Raw genomic sequence first — 18,527 nt, forward strand, 5'->3', positions numbered from 1 at the left:
GACTGGCCCAAGGTCACCCAGCAGCTGCATGTGGAGGAGCGGAGACGCGAACCCGGTTACCCAGATTACGTGACTACCGCTCTTAACCACTACACCACACTGGACTAAGCTGCCATTGGATGCCCTGATGAATGAACTTTACAGAAAGCAACCTTGCTTCTCAGCCTCTCTGTGGCTTTTCATGGTATCCCCCTGGACTGGCTTCATAGAATGGGAACTGAGGGAAGGAACTGTGTTTCAGTGGTTCCGGCCCTTCCTATGGAACTGAGTCCAGACAGGAGCATTGGGAGAACAATTTCTGCTTCCTTGGTGGTTCTATCCCCAGGGCTACTGAATATTTCTATGAAGCTGCTGGCAGTGGTCATTAGGAGTCTTGGGGCAAGGGACCATCAGTATACTGACAAAACTGAGCTCTATTTCTCCATAGCATCTGACTCAGGAGAGGCTGTGTGAGCCATGGACCAGTGCTTGGATGCAGTGGTGGATGAAAGAAGATAAGCTGAGCTTGAATCCTGGCAAGACTGTGGCACTGTGCGTGAGTGGTTCCTTTGGCAGAGAAACTGGTCAACTCCCTGCCCTGGATGGGGCTGCACCCCCTCTGAAGGAGCAGGTACACAGTTTGGGGGTGCTTCCCGACCCAGCTCAGTCACTGAACGCCCAGGTAGTCTCGGTGGGTAGAAGCATCTTTTACCACCTGCGATTTCTGCAATAGCCACAGCAGTCCTGGACTGGGAGGACTTGACTGCAGCAGTTCACTGTGCTATTTTGAATGCCCACTTAAAACATTTTTATTTAGGCTTGTCTATCCAGACACATAAAAAGAGACGCAGGTGGCGCTGTGGTCTAAACCACAGAGCCTAGGGCTTGCCAATCAGGAGGTCGGCGGTTCGAATCCCTGCGATGGGGTGAGCTCCCATTGCTCAGTCCAGGCTCCTGCCAACCTAGCAGTTCGAAAGCACATCAAAGTGCAAGTAGATAAATAGGTACCGCTCCGACGGGAAGGTAAACAGCGTTTTCGTGCACTGCTCTGGTTCACCAGAAGCGGCTTAGTCATGCTGGCCACATGACCCAGAAGCTGTACGCCGGCTCCCTCGGCCAGTAAAGCGAGATGAGCGCCACAACCCCAGAGTCATTCGCGACTGGACTTAACGGTCCGGGGTCCCTTTACCTTTACCGTATCCAGACACATCAAAGCTACGCATGTTTTATTTCTTTTTAACTGCTTCAGCTGTTAACCATCTTTTGAACATTTCAAAATGCCTGCTTTCTATCTATAATTTTAATACTTTGTATTTTTGTAAACTGCTTAGAGGTTTTGTTGTTTGTTTTATAATCAAGCAGTCTATAGATAGTCTTAAATATATAAATAAAAATAAATGGAAGGGCAACAGAGAGAACATTGGATTGTAGGGATTCGACGGCAATGTCATCTGGCTCTTCTGTAAGAAGTGAGCGAACAAATTAAACCCACCTAGGAGAAAATGGCTTGGAAAGCAACGCATATCAGCACTCATCGAATATCTTGTAAAGTGGGGAGGAGAACAGCATTTACCACACATTCAGTTCTGGACAGAGATCTCTAGGATTAAGGGAGTGGTCAATTCTTCTGACCAATTCATTCCCCACATAGCTCCGAGCACATAGTGGTAAGCTGGCAATCTCGCAAGCTTTCTTGGGAACAATGCGTCATCATGAAACACTGTGTGCAAGCAAGGCGGTCTTGTGGGCATGTGCACATGCAGAAACACACACGCAAATGTACACTACGAGGGTTATTTTAGGGGCTGTGTTACGTTGCGAGTAGCGCTTGCAGTGCAATCCTGACTGGTAGCTCCGGCCTCTTGCCCAGACTCACAATCTGTTCGACATTAAAGGGAAGCAGATGGTTAAGAGGAGGACCCCCCTCCCCCTCCCCACCTTTCAATCGACACACAAAGGCAGCCCAAAGCCTGCTGGAAGCGCCAACCCCCCCAGGAGTAATTTTAATCAGAGAGCCTCAGCCATTCTCGACAAACGCAGGCCCTGGCAACTGATGAAGAGCCAGAGGCTGGTGAATATTCATGTCCCTCTCCCACAGGGAGCTTCCTCAACATGTAGTTGCAGGCGCATGAAGGCAGGCACAGCAAGTGGTTGCATGGACAGGTCACGGTGGCTTTCGCCAAACATTTATGCGCATCTAGAGTGGGGTTATGGTTGCCGAGAGCTAAGCGGAATGTTCCTCTGCTCCTGGAATATTACAGGAGTGAGCCCAGGCAGCACTTGGTGGCAAAGGGAGCATCCACACTTATGCTTGTCCCCTGCCTAGAAATCACAGGTCCGAGCACTTTCCTGCTTGTCCCATGTTCTCTAGGCATGGGTCTGAGCATTTTTGCCCTTTCCCTTTAGCGTTAAATCAGAGCTAATGTCAATCCGGAGAAAACCCAGCTGACGTTTGCTGATTCAGCAGTAAGCAGGGGCTTCCCCGGGGGAAGTGGCAGGGCAAGCAGAAGTGTGGATGAGCCCAGGGGTGAAACTAGGCTTTCTTTCATCCGGGTCAAAAATTCAGTTTGGCACTCCCAGCATGCAAATTTGCGTACACACACACATCTTGACACATTTGACTGTGCCTGCAGCTTATAAGCTTCAGCTTGGTAGGAACTGGCTGCAAATTAACTCTGGGACGTGTCTCCCCTTCTCCCCTCCCGTCTCCCAATTAACCTCTGTCTCCAGGGTCTGTCCCTGTGACATCACCAGGGGCCACCCCTTGGTCTCAGGTTTGGATCCTGAAATCTCAGGGTCAGGGATGCTGCTGATCTGTTAACCCTATTTCCTGTTTTGCTGGCCATCTTAGAAGTGGTTTTCAGAAGATACTCTGTGAACCTTTTTGGCTAAAGGGTGGGCTATTAATGCCTTGGAGGCTTCACCCAGGGCAAAAAAACAAACAAACACCCCAACTAGCACCCCCTGTAGCCACCCCTTGTAGCCATGGCACTGGATGAGCCAGTGGATCCATGGCACTGGATGATACAAATGGGGAAAGGGATCAATGCTCAGCTGCTTTGATCAATTCCCCCAGGAAGGAAGCTCCTCTTCGTCTCCTTACAAAGCATACACAGGCCACATGCTAAATGCGGGTGGATGCTCACATGCATCGCTGCATGGGCCATTGACGCTCTCCCTTAAGGGACAACAAGAGTGATTACATTTTCTCAGCCTAGCCTAGGACAGAATAATAATAATATATAATAATAATTTCTTATTTCTACGATGTCCATTCGAATAGGTCTCCTCAGCCACTCTGGGTGACTTCCAACAGAAGGTTAAAAATACATTAAAACATCAGTTATTAAAAACTTCCCTGAACAGGGCTGCCTTCAGATGTCTTGTAAATGTCAGATAGTTGTTTATTTCTTTGACATCTGATGGGGGGGCGTTCCACAGGGCGGGTGCCACTACCACTACCACAGAAGTCAACAACTCAGTTGCATTCAGTGAAATGGCTGCTGATGCAAAAGGGGAAGGCCCAAACCAGACGTCATTCAAATCTATGATAAGCCTGAACCCACTCAATTTACTTCTCCAGTCCATTGTTTCTAAAGGAAGTTGGACTTTTTCACACAAGAACTCTGCCCAACCTAAAATCCACACTTGGAATTAAAACTCAGCTGTGTTCATAGCTGTAGGGTGGCCAGATTGACTAAAAGGTAAAGGTAAAGGAACCTTTGACAATTAAGTCCAGCCGCAAACAACTCTGGGGTTGCGGCGCTCATCTCGCTTTACAGGCCGAGGGAGCCCGCACTTGTCCACTTCCACAGACAGTTTTTCTGGGTCATGTGGCCAGCATGACTAACTCAGCAGCGCACAAAAACGCCGTTTACCTTCCCGCCGGAACAGTATCTATTTATCTACTTGCACTGTGTGCTTTTGAACTGCTAGATTGGCAGGAGCTGGGACCGAGCAACGGGAGCTTACCCCGTCATGGGGATTCGAACCTCGACCTTTCAATCGGCAAGCCCAAGCGGCCCAGTGGCTTAACCCACTTGTGTCCAGATGGACTACTACACCCTTAATAGTTGTGCGGAGGAGGGGATTTGGGCAGGGGTAACTTGTGGTACAGCACAAGGAACTCAGTAGTGGGAGACCTTCAGAGTAGCTAGAAAATCATATGCATATATCAACTGCTCCCAGTCCTAGGTAGGGCTGGACCACCTGGTATATGACCCTCTTAGTGCAAAATGAGAAGATAGTCCAAAACTTCTAGGGATAGCCTCTCACCTCTCATGCCTGCCCATCTTGCAAGCTGCTGTTTGGCCTGGCAGAGGAGATAACTGCACACCATTTCTGATCTGGCAGGTGTCACCCCTGGCACAAATAATACTTTTGTGCTGGGAAAGGCACTTGATATGTGAGGATTGGAGCAAGAGCTGGGGTTGCTTTTTTGGCCTCGCAGTGTTATTTCCTGCGCAAATATTTGTCGGGGGTGTTTAATGCTAGGCCACTTTGACACCGTCCCTGCCAATTGGCGCCTATGAAAGGAAGCGACACATTTGCGCATACATATATATATATATATGGGATCTATGCACCACCGGTCAAATCATACACCTGATTATGCACATGAGCACTTTCAGGAGCAGCTGCAAGGAGGAAAGCAACTGAGAAATGGGGCTGATCTTGTCCTAACATTTGCACTAGCTGGTTCCCTTTTCATGCCGTTCACATGCTACAGTGACTGGTAAAGGAGATTGGTCTTGGCTCGACGGCATTTCTATTTTTCAACACACACTGAGTGCTGGGAAACGATGCCTCTTGGCGGATCGGTTTACCCAGGGCAATTGGACTACACACAAAAGAGCACTCTAGCCTTGACAAAAGGATGCTGTGGCCATGAATTTGTGTCCAAGTGGATGGAACTAATTGGTCCCTAATGCGGGACCATCCATATTGGCTTTTGAGTACGGAAGCACTCCAGGGGACAGTTAACGGTGTGTGGTTATAACTGTGCAATGTTTTAGCCCTACATCAGAATAATTTCAGCAGGATGTGCTCCCCCCACCCCCACCCCCATCCCCACCAAGACTAAGAGCTTTTCCTCTTCCATATACAGCATTAAATCCAAGTCGCAGCAGTAGTGACAGCAACAAGAATGTGGGATGCCAGACTGCCACTGTTTTCAAGAAAAAGTTTAGATTTGTACAATTTAAACTGATTAAAGCACTCTAACACTGGTGCAACAAATCCACTTTAAAAACAACAACAGACAACCCAGCAGACTTCTTGTGGTTAGGAAGGTGCACTGGAAATGAATGAATGATTAATGGGAAGACACATAAACACCCTGCAAGCAAGTCGCGATGGATGCTCCCCAAAGACTGGACTAACTTTTGTTTAAGTTTTGTGCAAACAAATCAGGATGGATTCTGTATAAGCAGTTCGCCTGGAGGCGCCCATAATTGCCCAGGCAGGCACGAAGGATATCACACACAGAGACCAATGATTTTCAGGTCATAAAAGAAGGGAAATGACTCATCTTTCAAGTCTGTATGTTTTCATGGGATTTTTGTGGACTAAACTCGCAATCCTAAACACATGTACCAGGATGTCAACTAACCAAATTTAATTGGCATATACCTCTGGCTTAAAATGCTTCCGATTGCTCACTGCCCCATGAAAAAAAGAGGAATGGCAAAAACAAAAGCTGCTTGTTTTTGAAGCAAATGCTTCTTTACTTGCCCCCCCCCCTCCCTTGTTATGTTCTTCTGCAAGGCATCCACAGCTCTTTAAAGTTCCTGGTGATTATTTGGGGGAATTAAGCGATTTTGCAAATCAGGTCAAATTTGGCTTTCACGATGCATTATTACTAATTTAATTAAAGTGCCTCTTGCCTTGGAAACTTTAAATGCGGAGATTAAAACACACAATCCAAGGACACTACAAAACTGTTAATTAACAGCTAACCTAAATACATGCAGCTTGCATGACACCCTGAAAATGACTAGCCTGGAGCTCTGGCAGACCTACAAGGGAGCAAATCCCAAAGATGGGACCCCTCCAGAGAAACATCTGGCACAAAACAGAGGGTGAACTCAGCTCCAGGGTAATTTGATTGACTACAGTGGAGAAACACACATGAAGCTTTTCAAGTTGAAGTCTTGACAGCAAGCGCATTCCGGGGGCTCTAGATGGCCATGACAGCTTGAGAATTCCAGATCTTCAAAGACGTTCTACAATGTGAATTTCAGCCATCTCCTCACCCTGATACCTATTTTTAACCACATCAAGAAAAATCAAGTTGCAGAGGATGGCATGTAGACTTCCGACAGTCTTTGTGGTTCCACCTGCAGTCCATAGGATCATTGTCAGTGGTCCTAAGTGACTTCATCCCAGTTTGCATGAAGGAATGATGGAAAGCTGCATGTAACCCGCTGTGGTTTTACACCAGTCAAATAATTGACTGACAGCCTAATTTCAGAAGTCGGTTGGAAGGCCTGTGTGGAGCTTAGTCCTTAGGGTTCCCAAGCCAGTTTTCCTGCTTGCTGAATCTCAAGCCCCATGCTAGGCTTGCCAATTGTGCTTGCCAGTGTTATTATACCAGTGGCTGCTGTGGTATACATGGAAAACATTAGTGCACATCTCTGAATTTTTGTGTGTGTGCCAGGGAACCATGACTGGGTCCATGCCTCCCAGACCCATACCCACTGGGTGTCTGGAGATGCGCAATGCCTTCCCTGTGTTGACTGCTGTAGACAGCAGTGCAAAACTGGTGCAACCATGAAACCCACGATTGCTGCGTAAAAGGTGAAGCAACCGATCTGGCCCCACCCATGAAGAGTAAGAACTTTGACACAGCTGTGCCTGGTAGGGGTGCTGGATTTATTTGGAAGCCAGCGTTGCTGCTGGAAGGGGGGGGCAACACCAAAGGGGTCTTTCATGAGCAGAGCACCTAATCCCCAACAATTGGTGCGCGCAAAAATGGGTCACCTTGTGTCATTGGGACGTCAGATGATGGGAAGGGGTTGGCCCCCATCCACCTGTCACACTTGGCCCACGGAGCGTGCGTGGAGAAAAGGATCCAGTCAGATCTCTGAATGAGGGGCTACAAAGAAGGAGAAAGGAACTGCATACAGAGTAGGGCTTTTTCTTTTCTTTTCTGTGACTGTCTCATCTTCCTTATAATACCAAGCTTTGCCCTTGGTCTGTTAGAAGAGCTTCCCACCACTTGGGAATGTAAAAAAGTAAAGAACTTCTGGGAAATGATATATAATGAGATGAAAAAGATGTTGAAATATACATTCTTAAAAAAACCAGAAGCATTTTTACTTGGTATTATAGGTCAGGACATTAATAGGCAAGATGTTAAATTGTTTTTATATGCAACAACTGAGGCAAGAGTATTGTTAGCCCAGAAATGGAAACAAGAAGAAAATCCAATGAAAGAAGAATGGCAGACAAAATTAATGGACTATGCAGAATTGGACAAAATGACAGGAAGGATTTGAAACCTGTGGGAGCAGAGATTTACAGACGATTGGAAGAAGTATATGAATTATTTGAAGAGCAACTGTAATCAACAAATTACGCTAGTAGGACTACAAGAAGTTTTGTAAGGAGAAATATACAAAGTGTCACAAAGTAGAAAAAGATAGAGATATTGGTTATGAGTTTGAAATGTAATAGGGAAGATAAGAAATGCATACTGAGAGATTAGATTGGAAAATTTTCAGACAGGATTGATGGATGTCAAAAATTTGAATAAGATGTAAAAGTATGTTTAATTACTGTTGAAATGATATGTTAAAAAAAAACCCTAATAAAAATTATATTAAAAAAAGAAGAAGAGCTTCCCACCACTAGGCTGGTTAGGCAGCTTTGTATCTCCAGAATTAATTTTTCTAAGCAGCAGCAGTAGCAGCAGCAGAAGCAGACATCCGCTTGCGCTTCCTGTCTCTACGGAACAAGCTCCCGCCTCGGCACTAGCTGTTTTGACATGAGGCCTTTCACAGAAATAATTGAAGAATCTGGGAGGAATCCTGCCCTCCCACTTCCAAGGAAACTCCGTTAGCTGATTCATACTCACTTCCCTTTGGGAAGAATCATTTTGATCGTAGTAATGTAAAGTTTTAGTCAAGCCTATTAGTATGATGCAGCTCATTCTCTCTATTTATCAATAGCTTTATTAAGTCTGTTCCTAAAGGGATAGCGTTGGCTTACACCTCTCATTTTAATTCTTCGCATGAACAGGATTAAACCCACTCATGACAGCATCTTCTGATCCAGCATCAGTAGCTAGGATAGTATACACATTCACCCTGTAATTAGGCAAGCTTAAAGCTATAATTTTAGTATCATTTATATACCATGCTGACTCTACAAAGTGCTTTACACTTTTAGCACATGGGGGATCTGTGCATGGGTGCTCAACCACATTGTGATGCTCCTCTGGGCCTTCCTGAATTGTTGGGATGTGTCTTTTGAGCTGGGTGGTGATGCACACCCTTGTCCCGCGGTGGCTCTCTGCTGTGTGAGACCATCTCCATGTGTCCACAGCAAAAGCAGAACCAACTAGTGCTCCCAAAGTGCTGGCACTGAATCAGTTGCTGAGTTGAGATATGAACCTGGCTTTGTAGCTTTCACAGTCATTGGATGCCATTGGCACCATCAGCAAGAGTGTCTTTTAAAAAGGAGATTGCAGGCACTGGGGCACCTAATCTGGATCAGCACCCTGGCATGGAGGGTGGGGAGGCCTTTAACAGTTCCCCACCAATCCATATCGAGATTTACACACTTACAACTTACTTTTTTAAAAAAAGCATTTGGCAGAATTACTGATTTGTCCAGCCTGGCCCTCAGTTAAATGTTCCATCTATTGGAAGTTGCTGAGTTCATGGGATGAGAAGGAATGAAAGATAATAATAATAATAATAATAATAACAACAACAACAACAACAACAACAACAATAATGCTGCAATACAGTTGTACCTTGGTTGTTGAACGCCTTGGTACTCATACGTTTTGGCTCTCGAATGCTGCAAACCCAGAAGTGAGTGCTCCGGTTTGCGAACATTCTTTGGAACCCGAACATCTGACAGGGCTTCCGTGGCTTCTGATTGGCTGTAGGAAGCTCTTGCAGCCAATTGGAAGCCGCGCCTTGGTTTTCAAACATTTTTGGAAGTCAAAAGGACTTCCAGAACAGATTCTGTTCGAGGTACGGCTGTAATAATAACAACAGTTGCTGATCTTCTGAAATAAATGTGTGCTCCATGATACAGACTGAGGCTTGCCATCTTAATTTCTGCGTGGGGCCTGTGCATTATTGAGCAAGGTAGTAAGTCTGGGGTTTCCATCCATTAAGATCCTTTTTCGTAAATTGCTCCCTCCTCTTCCCTAGACATGACTAATTGTGCATTGATTCCAGCCACCAGCTCTGGCACTTGTTTCCACTGGATCAACTTGGCATGGGAGGTACTCCAGAAACAATAGATTCTTTTTTTAAAAAACAGAAAAGAAAAAACACAACAAAAATAAAATCCAGGGGTTGCAAGAAGTGCTTGAACAAAATGGCCTGAGCATCCTCAGCCACCACCAGAGCCAACAAAAGGCGCAGCGCTCTCCCCCCCACCGCTCCCCCTACACCTCTCCCCCACCTCCTCGCCTGCCCCCAGGGAGGGCTCCTTTGCCTAATTCCCTTTCCATGCTTCTCCTCGCCTGCATGAGCTTAGCCTTTTCTCTCCTCATTTCCACACTGGAAGCTGGGGAAATGACAACACCGTCCTTTCGAGAGCCTTGTTGTTCTAAGGCAGTTTAATGTGAGACCCGAAAATGTGATTTCTCCCTGCCTTTGTGCGGGGTTAAGTGTGTTAGGGAGGCAGAGCCAGCGTCAGCAGCGCACCCTGGCAGAAGCATGAAAAGGTCAGCTTAGCTCTCCAGTAATCAGCGCCCAATGCCTGCCTGTGTGCCTGAATACGATATCGCCCTGCCCTGCAGTTACAATTAACCCCTGAAGAACCCCAATCTAGCAATGAGCCCCAGCAGAACACATCGCCTGCACCCCCCATACTTTTGAAGGAAACAAGGGCTGCCTTTTCCGAGCCCACTCCCTAAATTAGTTGGGGGGGGGTTATAGGAGAGGGCTAGATGATAGCTAAGGATGTGGGGAAAGTCATGAATAATGTAAGTCTCCCTAGACACAGCTGGGTAACTAAGCCTGTGAGCCACTGATACATACAACCTCCTTCCTCTGTCTCTCCCCACTCCCCATAAACAGGGGCCTCCTCCCACACCCGTTTGCACAAGTCACAGTTGGGTTATTTGGCATAATTAGGCTCCATTTTCAAGCACACCTATTGCTAGCAACAGAAGGAAGGGGGTGGCCTTACGGAAAGAGCGAAAGATTGGAGCAGCTCAAGCAATCTATATCCTATTCCTGGCCGTAATGTAGATTTTCCTTGATGGCCTTTGGCTATTGGTGTAATTCCTCTCCTATAACAGCTTCCCACTAATAAAATTAAAATAAGATCTCCTTACAGTGCAGGGGAAGTTTTCTAGAGACACATTTGTTTTTTATATGTCTAGACCTGACCTACCAAAGTGCCATCTATGGTATTACACTCAGGCACAAAACTAGTTTATGCCAGTACAGCAAAAATTGATAATGATAAAGGTAACATTAAAAAGGAGTAGGATTAATACTCCAAGCCCATGTAAACTCTGTTTAGTAAGAGGGCAGGGAGGACAAAGAAGGGACTGGAGCCAAGACAGACATGCTGACATGTTAACATGACCAATTAAGTGAATTAAATGAAAAAGAGCAGTTTTGATGAAATCTGACCATCAGGCCAAATCCTGATGAAGATGAGTGAGTTGTGGCTTGGGCAAAGCCTGTTAAGACTCCAAATGGCACTGGGAACAATTTTCCATCTTACAGCAAGAGGGGGACTGACGTTTTCAGTGCCTAGGTCTGAGGCAGCATCTAAGAGCCAGCTAGAGTAATATCAGTTTGGCCATGGGGGATCAACTTGTTTTTAAGAGAAAACTCCAAAGCATTCAATTATGTGTACCTGAGCCGCGCGAGAGAGGGAGTCAAGACCTTGAGAAAGGCAGCTGATCCATAGGCTTAGAGATGCATTTAATGGACATGTCTAGCATGGGATTCTTAAAAGAAGAGGAGCTGGGGTTGAATATATGACCAGATGTCATGTCTTCTGTCCCAGAAGCCTTTAACTCTCAAACCCAGATGTGCAAAGGCTGTTATTGGGCAAGGGAAAGACAGCCCGATTAAGCTCAGAGCCACTCTCTTCATTACTACTTCCTCTTTTAAGGCTGAGCCCTGACATCCTAGACAATTCCGAGGCTAACTTCTAATTGGCATTCAAACATATTACAAAAAACCTAATGGGTTGGCACTTTCTTTTTGCATTTTGCTAGCAAGGCAGCTTGCAAAAGTAACTCCGCCTTGCCATGGTTTGCAGGTGGGAAAGCTGAGGTCCGGGAGATGGGAGACTTGTTGGCATATGCTTGAGGGCAATAAGCCATCATTGCCATCACGGTATCCCTAAGCCAATTTAAAAGGAACTCCCTTCAGCATGGCAACAAGAGTAGATCTTTCTATGCCGCTCAGTTCCTTGCTGGGAAGGCCAGAATGACAGATAGTCATGGACAGTTGCACCAAATCTCAGAACAAAATCCTTTCCCCACCACCCCCTGTCTGCAGCCAAGGTACTTTTTGGTGCTGAGCATGCTAAACCACTGTGCCAGAAACCCACAAGCCCTGTGGAAACTGTGGTAGTCATCATGCTGCTTCCAGCTAGTCCAGGCTAGTCCAATGGAAGGCTGGGAGATTTAAAATCAACAGAGGAGCATGGTCTGAACAAAACAGCAAGCGTGCCTCAGAAATCCTGCACTAGGTGGTATCCTTTTCTCTGGGCAACCCTTAACCTGCTCCCTCCCTCTTCCCACCCAATTCCAATTAAGTTCCACAGCTGTGGGGAAAGCTCCTAGGAAGGCAAAGCTCTCCAGGCTACATCACTTGTTGCAACCAAACCCAGACGCAGATTCTCCTCTTGCAAAGGCCTTGCTGGAGCACACTCTACATTTAGTGAGCTGTTTCCAGCACTGAACAAAAGAAAGCCAAGAAAAGAGCCGGGAAGCCACTCCAGCCATTCCCTCCTTTTTTAATCCTCCCCGCAACAAGCAGGTTTGTCTCAGCCCATTTGCATCCGTTCTCCCTTCCTTTGTGCGCACTTTATCTAATTTAGATTGTAAACTCTTCAGGGCAGGAACCTGGCTCTGCCTAATAAATTATGAAATGAGTCTGCCACGAGATAATAGCGAGCAATCAAATCTTGCCTTTTTGGTAGCCCACTGAGCTATTACGCCCTAAAGGAAGCAGGGGGAAAATAAATAAAAGATCCACCAGCATAATTACCATCAAAGTCTCTCCCCATCCCCCTTATCCTCCACCCCCGGCATAATGGTCCAGTACTGAGAGTCTGGCGCCGTTTAACATGGCTAAAAGGCTGGCCCAGTTGTCATAAGTCAAGGAAATGCAACCTTTCCACAGTCACCAAAAGCACTGAAACTGCCTTTACCTGTGACGGTCACCAGCATGGAGGCCACCAAAGGACGATTGTTGTCCAGCTTGCGACTCAGCCGGAGTTCCCCACTAGTCTGGTTGACAATCAACAAGTGCAGCTCATTTCCTCGTTCAAAGGTGTAGAACAGTCTGTCAGATGCATCTGGGTCATACGCAGGGATCTTCCCTATAACCCCAGAAGGGAAGGTATTGGATTTGTTGGAGACGTAGTTGTTAAAGAGAATCTGGAAGTTTTTAAGGATGGGGCTGTTATCATTCTGGTCAATGAGCTTGATGTGGACTGTGGCTCTGCTGACTAGGGGGGCAGAGGTGGCCTGGACTACAATCACATACTCTGCCTTGCTCTCATAGTCCAGGTCAATCAGGGCTGTGAGCTCACCCGAAAATATGTCCATCTGGAAAATTTCAGGGATGTTGCCTTCCACAATCTGATACATGATCTGTGCATTGGGCCCTTCATCTGGATCAACAGCTGTAATCTGAGCCACCACAGAGCCCACAATGCTATTTTCCTTCACTAAAACCTCAAACTCTTCAGCTGGGAAGACAGGAGCATTGTCATTCACATCTTGCACGGTGACTTGAATATGGACAGGTGTCCTCTGGGGAGGGATGCCTCTATCCACGGCATAGGCAGTGAGTTCGTAGACTGGGATGCTCTCCCGGTCCAGCCTGCGGACAGTGCGGATAATCCCAGACGTGGGTTCTATTGTGAAATCTCCATCCCCATCATCCCCATTCTGGAAGGTGTACTGCACTCGTCCGTTGGCATGGGCATCCCGGTCCGTGGCGGAGATCTGGAGCACGCTGGTGAAGGGAGGGCTGTCTTCCGAGATGATGCCTTGGTAGTGAGCGCTAACAAACTGAGGGGCATTGTCATTGACATCGTTCACCATGATTTCTACGTAGGTGGTGTCTGCTTTCTGAGGGATGCCGTTATCTTTGGCTGTAATGGCCAGGGTGTAGGTCACTTGGTCCTCGTAATCCAACTGTGCTTGCAACGTGATGGCACCAGTGTCTGCATCAATGCGAAACTGAGGAATGTTGTCCTCCAAGTAGTAGGTAATCCTGGCATTTTCCCCTACATCATCATCAGTGGCACTGATCACCACCACAGTGCTGCCGACAGGGCGGTCCTCGTTAACACTTACTGAGTAATGGGCGCTCTGGAACACTGGCCTATGGGTGTTGGCATCAGTGATGTTGATATGGACATGACAAGTGTCATGCAAAGTCCGGTCAGAGGCTGTCACTGTCAGCACAAAGCGCCTCTCCTGCTTGTAATCCAGGGGCAAAGAGAGGGTGATTAGTCCCACTCCTGCCTGGGTACTGATGGCAAAACGGTTTCGGGTGTTCCCACCTGTTACCTGATAGCTGATGGCACTGTTCACATCCCGGTCAATTGCCGTGACACTCAGAACACTGGTCCCCACGGAAGCATCTTCGTTGAGACGAATAAAATATTCTTTCTGGGTAAATTCAGGCCGATTGTCATTTACATCCATTACAGTGATGGTGACACTAGCAGAGGCAGACAACGCTGGGGAGCCATGATCCCGGGCCTCTACTCCAAAGAAGTAGTGCTCCACCGTTTCTCGATCCAAGGGGCCGCTCACAGTAATCCACCCAGTGGCACTGTTCACCACAAAGGGGGTGTCAGATGAGACCCCAGTGAGTTTGTACTCCAGGCGAGAGTTCTCTCCATAATCTGCATCCACAGCCTGGATGTGGATCACAGAGTGGCCAAAAGGGGCATTTTCTAACACTGATATTTGAAAAGGGGTGCTGACAAAGATGGGAGCATGATCATTGATGTCCACTACTTGGATGCTGATCATGCCTGTGTTGTTGGACAGAGGAGGCCGCCCTGCATCCTGGGCACGTATCCTCAGTGCATATTCCCGCTCAACCTCAAAATCCAAAGGTGCCACTACCTGTATTTCCCCAGTCACACTGTCAATGGAAAACTGGCCCCTGCTGTTCCCACTGATGATGTTATAATGAACTAAAGCATTATTGTCTTTGTCCAAGTCAGTGGCAGTAACTCTCAAAATTTCCGAGTGGGGTCTGATATCCTCTCTTACCTGGACTATGTATCGCTTCTCACTGAACTGTGGGACATTGTCATTCTCATCAAGGACTGTGATATAGACTCTAACTGTGGCCGATCGAGGGCCAGGCTCCTTACCTTGATCATTTGCCTCCACCACTAAAGAATATTTCTCCATTTTCTCCCTGTCCACTTGCCCACTGGTGGTGATCAGCCCTGACCGGGAGTCTATTTCAAAGACAGAGTGAGCTGCTTGCTCATTTACAAAACGATATCTGATGTTGGCATTGGGTGGGGAGTCCACATCTGTGGCCCTCAGCTGTAAGATAGGGTAGCCCTCTTCAACATTTTCTCGGATAGTCTCTCTGTACTCACTCTGCTCAAATACTGGATTGTGGTCATTCCTGTCTGCCACTGTGATGGCAACCATGGTGGTGGCAGAAAGACGGGGAGCCCCGTGATCCACCGCGGTCACTCGAAAGTAGTGCAGGTCCATATTTTCTCTGTCCAAAACTTCAGTGGTGGTGATGAGGCCATTTTGGGAATCGATACTAAACAACTCCAGGGACCTGCTGTTCATCAGGGCATCCATGGAATAGAGCAGGCGCCCACCTTCACCTGAATCGGGGTCTTGGGCTGCCATTGTGATCACAGGGGTCCCCGGAGGCTGGTTTTCGGCCACTTGGACCTGGTAATTATACTGAGGGAAGAGCGGGTGGCGATTGGCTGCTCTCCGAGTCCTTAGCAAAGGGAGCAATGCCCCCTCTCTCCTCCGCTTCTTGGCACACGAGGAATGGGTTAGCTCATTCTGCATAGTTGGGTGAGTAGGTTTTAGCGGCAGGTAGGGAAAGAAGTCTGGAGTGGAGGGACTCCTAAAACCCACGCCGAAACAAAGAGTTTGTAAACAGCCTTTGGTGGAGTCGAGCGGGTGGAAGAGAAGGCAGAGCTCCGGCTTCCTCCGTTCTCCGTCTGGGTGGGCGCCCAGCGAGACGCCGGGAGCTGTCCTGCGCGGTGGTGGTGCTGAAACAGCTCCTGCCCAGCCTCTCCCTCCCCAAGGCTGGAGGCAGCATTGCTCCTGGCCGGCTCCGCAGCACTCGCCCCCGGCACAGCGACGGGAAGCCCCCGAGTGCCCCGCTTGCCCCGCGCGGAGCTGGAGGCAGGTCAGCAAGGCGAGCCACCCGCAGAAGGGCGAGCGGGAAAAAGAAGGGAGGCACATTCTCGAGAGCCAAAGGGGCTTCGCCGGCGTCGCGGCTCCTCTCGTCGCTCTTGTGTCGGATCTCAGCAGCCCACGCGGGTCCGTGTCGTTCCACACGCGGGGAAATCTTTGCCCGCAGAGGCGCACTCGCCGGCTCCGGGTGTGGAGACCCGGTGCGCGCAGGCGGGATTGGGATGGGGCCGCCCGGCTAGTCTCTCTATAAGCTCCATTGTCCGGCTTTCCGACGCTGGGCTTGCAAGGGCTGGAGAAGGTGCCCGCCTGCTCCCAGTCCGCCCCGAGCCTGGCTCGCTGGAGAAGGCATTCCCGGGTAGTCCGGTGGCACCACCACGCCGGGCGTGGGGGATCCGGAAGAAGTGCGGAAGCGTTTATAATCCACAAGCAGCGGGAGCAGCTGCCCCACGCCCCCGGGGCGCTCGCTGGACGTCGGCTCCTCTTCTTATCCGGCGGTGGGGTCACGTAGCCAGCCCAGGAGGCACTGCCGGCCCCCGGCGGGGGCTGAGAGAAGGTGCCGTCGCAGCCCCAGCCGCCCCCTCGGGCACCGGCTACGGAGGAGGCTCCCCACCGTCCCCCGACGAGAGCGCAGCAGCGCAGCTCGCAGCTCGGCCCTCCCGGCGCAGCCAAGCGGGCGCAGCCCAAGCCCCCTCTGTCCGACGGCTCCCCCAGGCTGAGGGGAAACAAAGGGAGAAGGAGCAGCAGCAGCCCCAGCCGGCGGCACTGGCGAGGACGGCGGCGGCGGCGGTTTGGTAGTCCCGGCTGCTGCTGCCGCGGTTCAGCCATGGTCCCTCGGCCCCTTCCCCGCCCCCCTGCCCGGGCCTGGCGCTGCTCCGGCCCCGCCTTGCCTCTGGCTCTGCCCCCTTCTCCGCCTGCGCCGCCGCCGCCACCACCATCTATCTAGAAGCGGCGGCGGCTCCTGCCTTCCCTGCGGGCCTGGCTGCTCCGCGGCGGCGGCGGCAGCATCGCCTCCTCCCGCAGCCCCAACATGGCTCCCGGCTGCCCCGATGGTCCGCTCCGCCCTCCCTCCCACTCCCTGCCGTGGTAGCGCCCACCCGTCTGGCGTAGGCGGCTGAAGCCACCGCCTCCGCCATCTTCGCTGTGGGCAGGTGGGATCGGAAGGGAAGGGGCTGGAGGAGGAAGAGGAGGAGGAGGGGTCGTCTGGCTGAGCCTGGCGGAAGGTCTCGTCGGGGCTGGAAGGGGGCGTGCCCGCCGCGACGCCGGGCTTGGCTAAGCGCTCCGAGGACGCCGAGAGCTGTCCGACGTGCTGATCTAGAACTATGCTTTGGGCTGCTTAGGAAATAGGTGGGATCTCCGCTGGAGTCGTTTGGGGAGAATTAGATAGGGTAGACCGCGCCATCAAGGCGCTGGTGTAGAGGCAAGGAGCGGACTGTTTTGAGAACTCGATCTCATTGCTTTGGCCCTAGGGGCATATGTTCAAAGTTCTCACAATGCAAGGTTATCCTGTAGCGCAATCTAAACAGTTTTTTGTACACACAGAAGTAGGGTGAAGTGGGTACCCACCTGTTTAATGCAGGCATGTAAAAGGTAAAGAAGCTTAAGGTAAAGGACCCCTGGATGGTTAAGTCCAGTGAAAGGTGACTACGGAGTGAGGCACTCATCTCGCTTCAGGCTGAGAGAGCCTGCATTTGTCCACAGACAGCTTTCCGGGTCATGTGGCCAGCATGACTAAACCACTTCTGGCGCAATGGGACACATGATGAGTGCCAGAGTGCACAGAAACACCATTTGCCTTCCTGCCACAGTGGTACCTATTTATCTACTTGCACTGGTGTGCTTTTGAACTGCTAGGTTGGCAGAAGCTGGGACAGAGCAACAGGAGCTCACCCCCTCATGTGGATTTGAACCACTGACCTTCCTACCAGCAAGTCCAAGAGCCTCAGTGGTTTAGATCACAGCGCCACCCACAGGCATAAGGGCATTATGCACCAGGTTAGTGACTGAAATGAATCAGCTGAGTGGTTCTTTTCTCCAGATTAGAGCAGAGAACAATGGTTACGTGGTATATGCTGTTTAAGGTAAAGGTAAAGGTACCCCTGCCCGTACGGGCCAGTCTTGACAGACTCTAGGGCTGTGCGCCCATCTCACTCAAGAGGCCGGGGGCCAGCGCTGTCCGAAGACACTTCCGGGTCACGTGGCCAGCGTGACATCGCTGCTCTGGCGAGCCAGAGCCGCACACAGAACGCCCTTTACCTTCCTGCTAGTAAGCGTTCCCTATTTATCTACTTGCCCCCGAGGGTGCTTTTGAACTGCTAGGTTGGCAAGCGCTGGGACTGAGCAACGGGAGCGCATCCCGCCGCGGGATTCGAACTGCCGACCTTTCGATCGGCAAGCCTTAGGCGCTGAGGCTTTTACCCACAGCGCCACCCGTGTCCCATATGCTGTTTACTTTTATTTAAAAAGGAAAAAAAGGCACCAGCTATTTTTTCTATCCCAACAAAAGTAGTTCCAGACTACTTTTTAAAATATCATTAGAGCACAGCAGCAATTAAACACCAGTTTCTTATTCAACAGCTCAGAGAGTTTTCGTTTGAACAAGGAAACAAAACTGAACTATGACTCCCAACACCCTGATCATCAGGCATGGTAGTTGGGTCTTGTGGGAACTGAAGCTCAGCAACCTCTGGCGGGCAAAAGTTTCTCCAGCCCTGATCAGAATGATGCCTCGCCTGCTATA

The 18,527-nt window shown here is 49.5% G+C and overlaps 1 protein-coding gene across 1 annotated transcript in view; it reads right to left on the bottom strand.

Annotated features, from left to right (window-relative positions):
* Positions 1-16,643, bottom strand: part of CELSR3 (cadherin EGF LAG seven-pass G-type receptor 3) — an 87,128-nt gene extending 70,485 nt beyond the window's left edge. The window contains exon 1 of the mRNA XM_083419166.1: positions 12,568-16,643. Within this exon, the coding sequence (XP_083275292.1) occupies positions 12,568-16,615 (4,048 nt within the window). The 5' untranslated portion in view covers positions 16,616-16,643. The remainder of the gene's footprint in view (positions 1-12,567) is intronic.
* Positions 16,644-18,527: the final 1,884 nt, after the last annotated feature.

This window comes from Podarcis tiliguerta (assembly GCF_965153285.1).
Source record: "Podarcis tiliguerta genome assembly, chromosome: 2".
In the NCBI taxonomy this organism is placed as follows: Eukaryota; Metazoa; Chordata; class Lepidosauria; order Squamata; family Lacertidae; genus Podarcis; species Podarcis tiliguerta.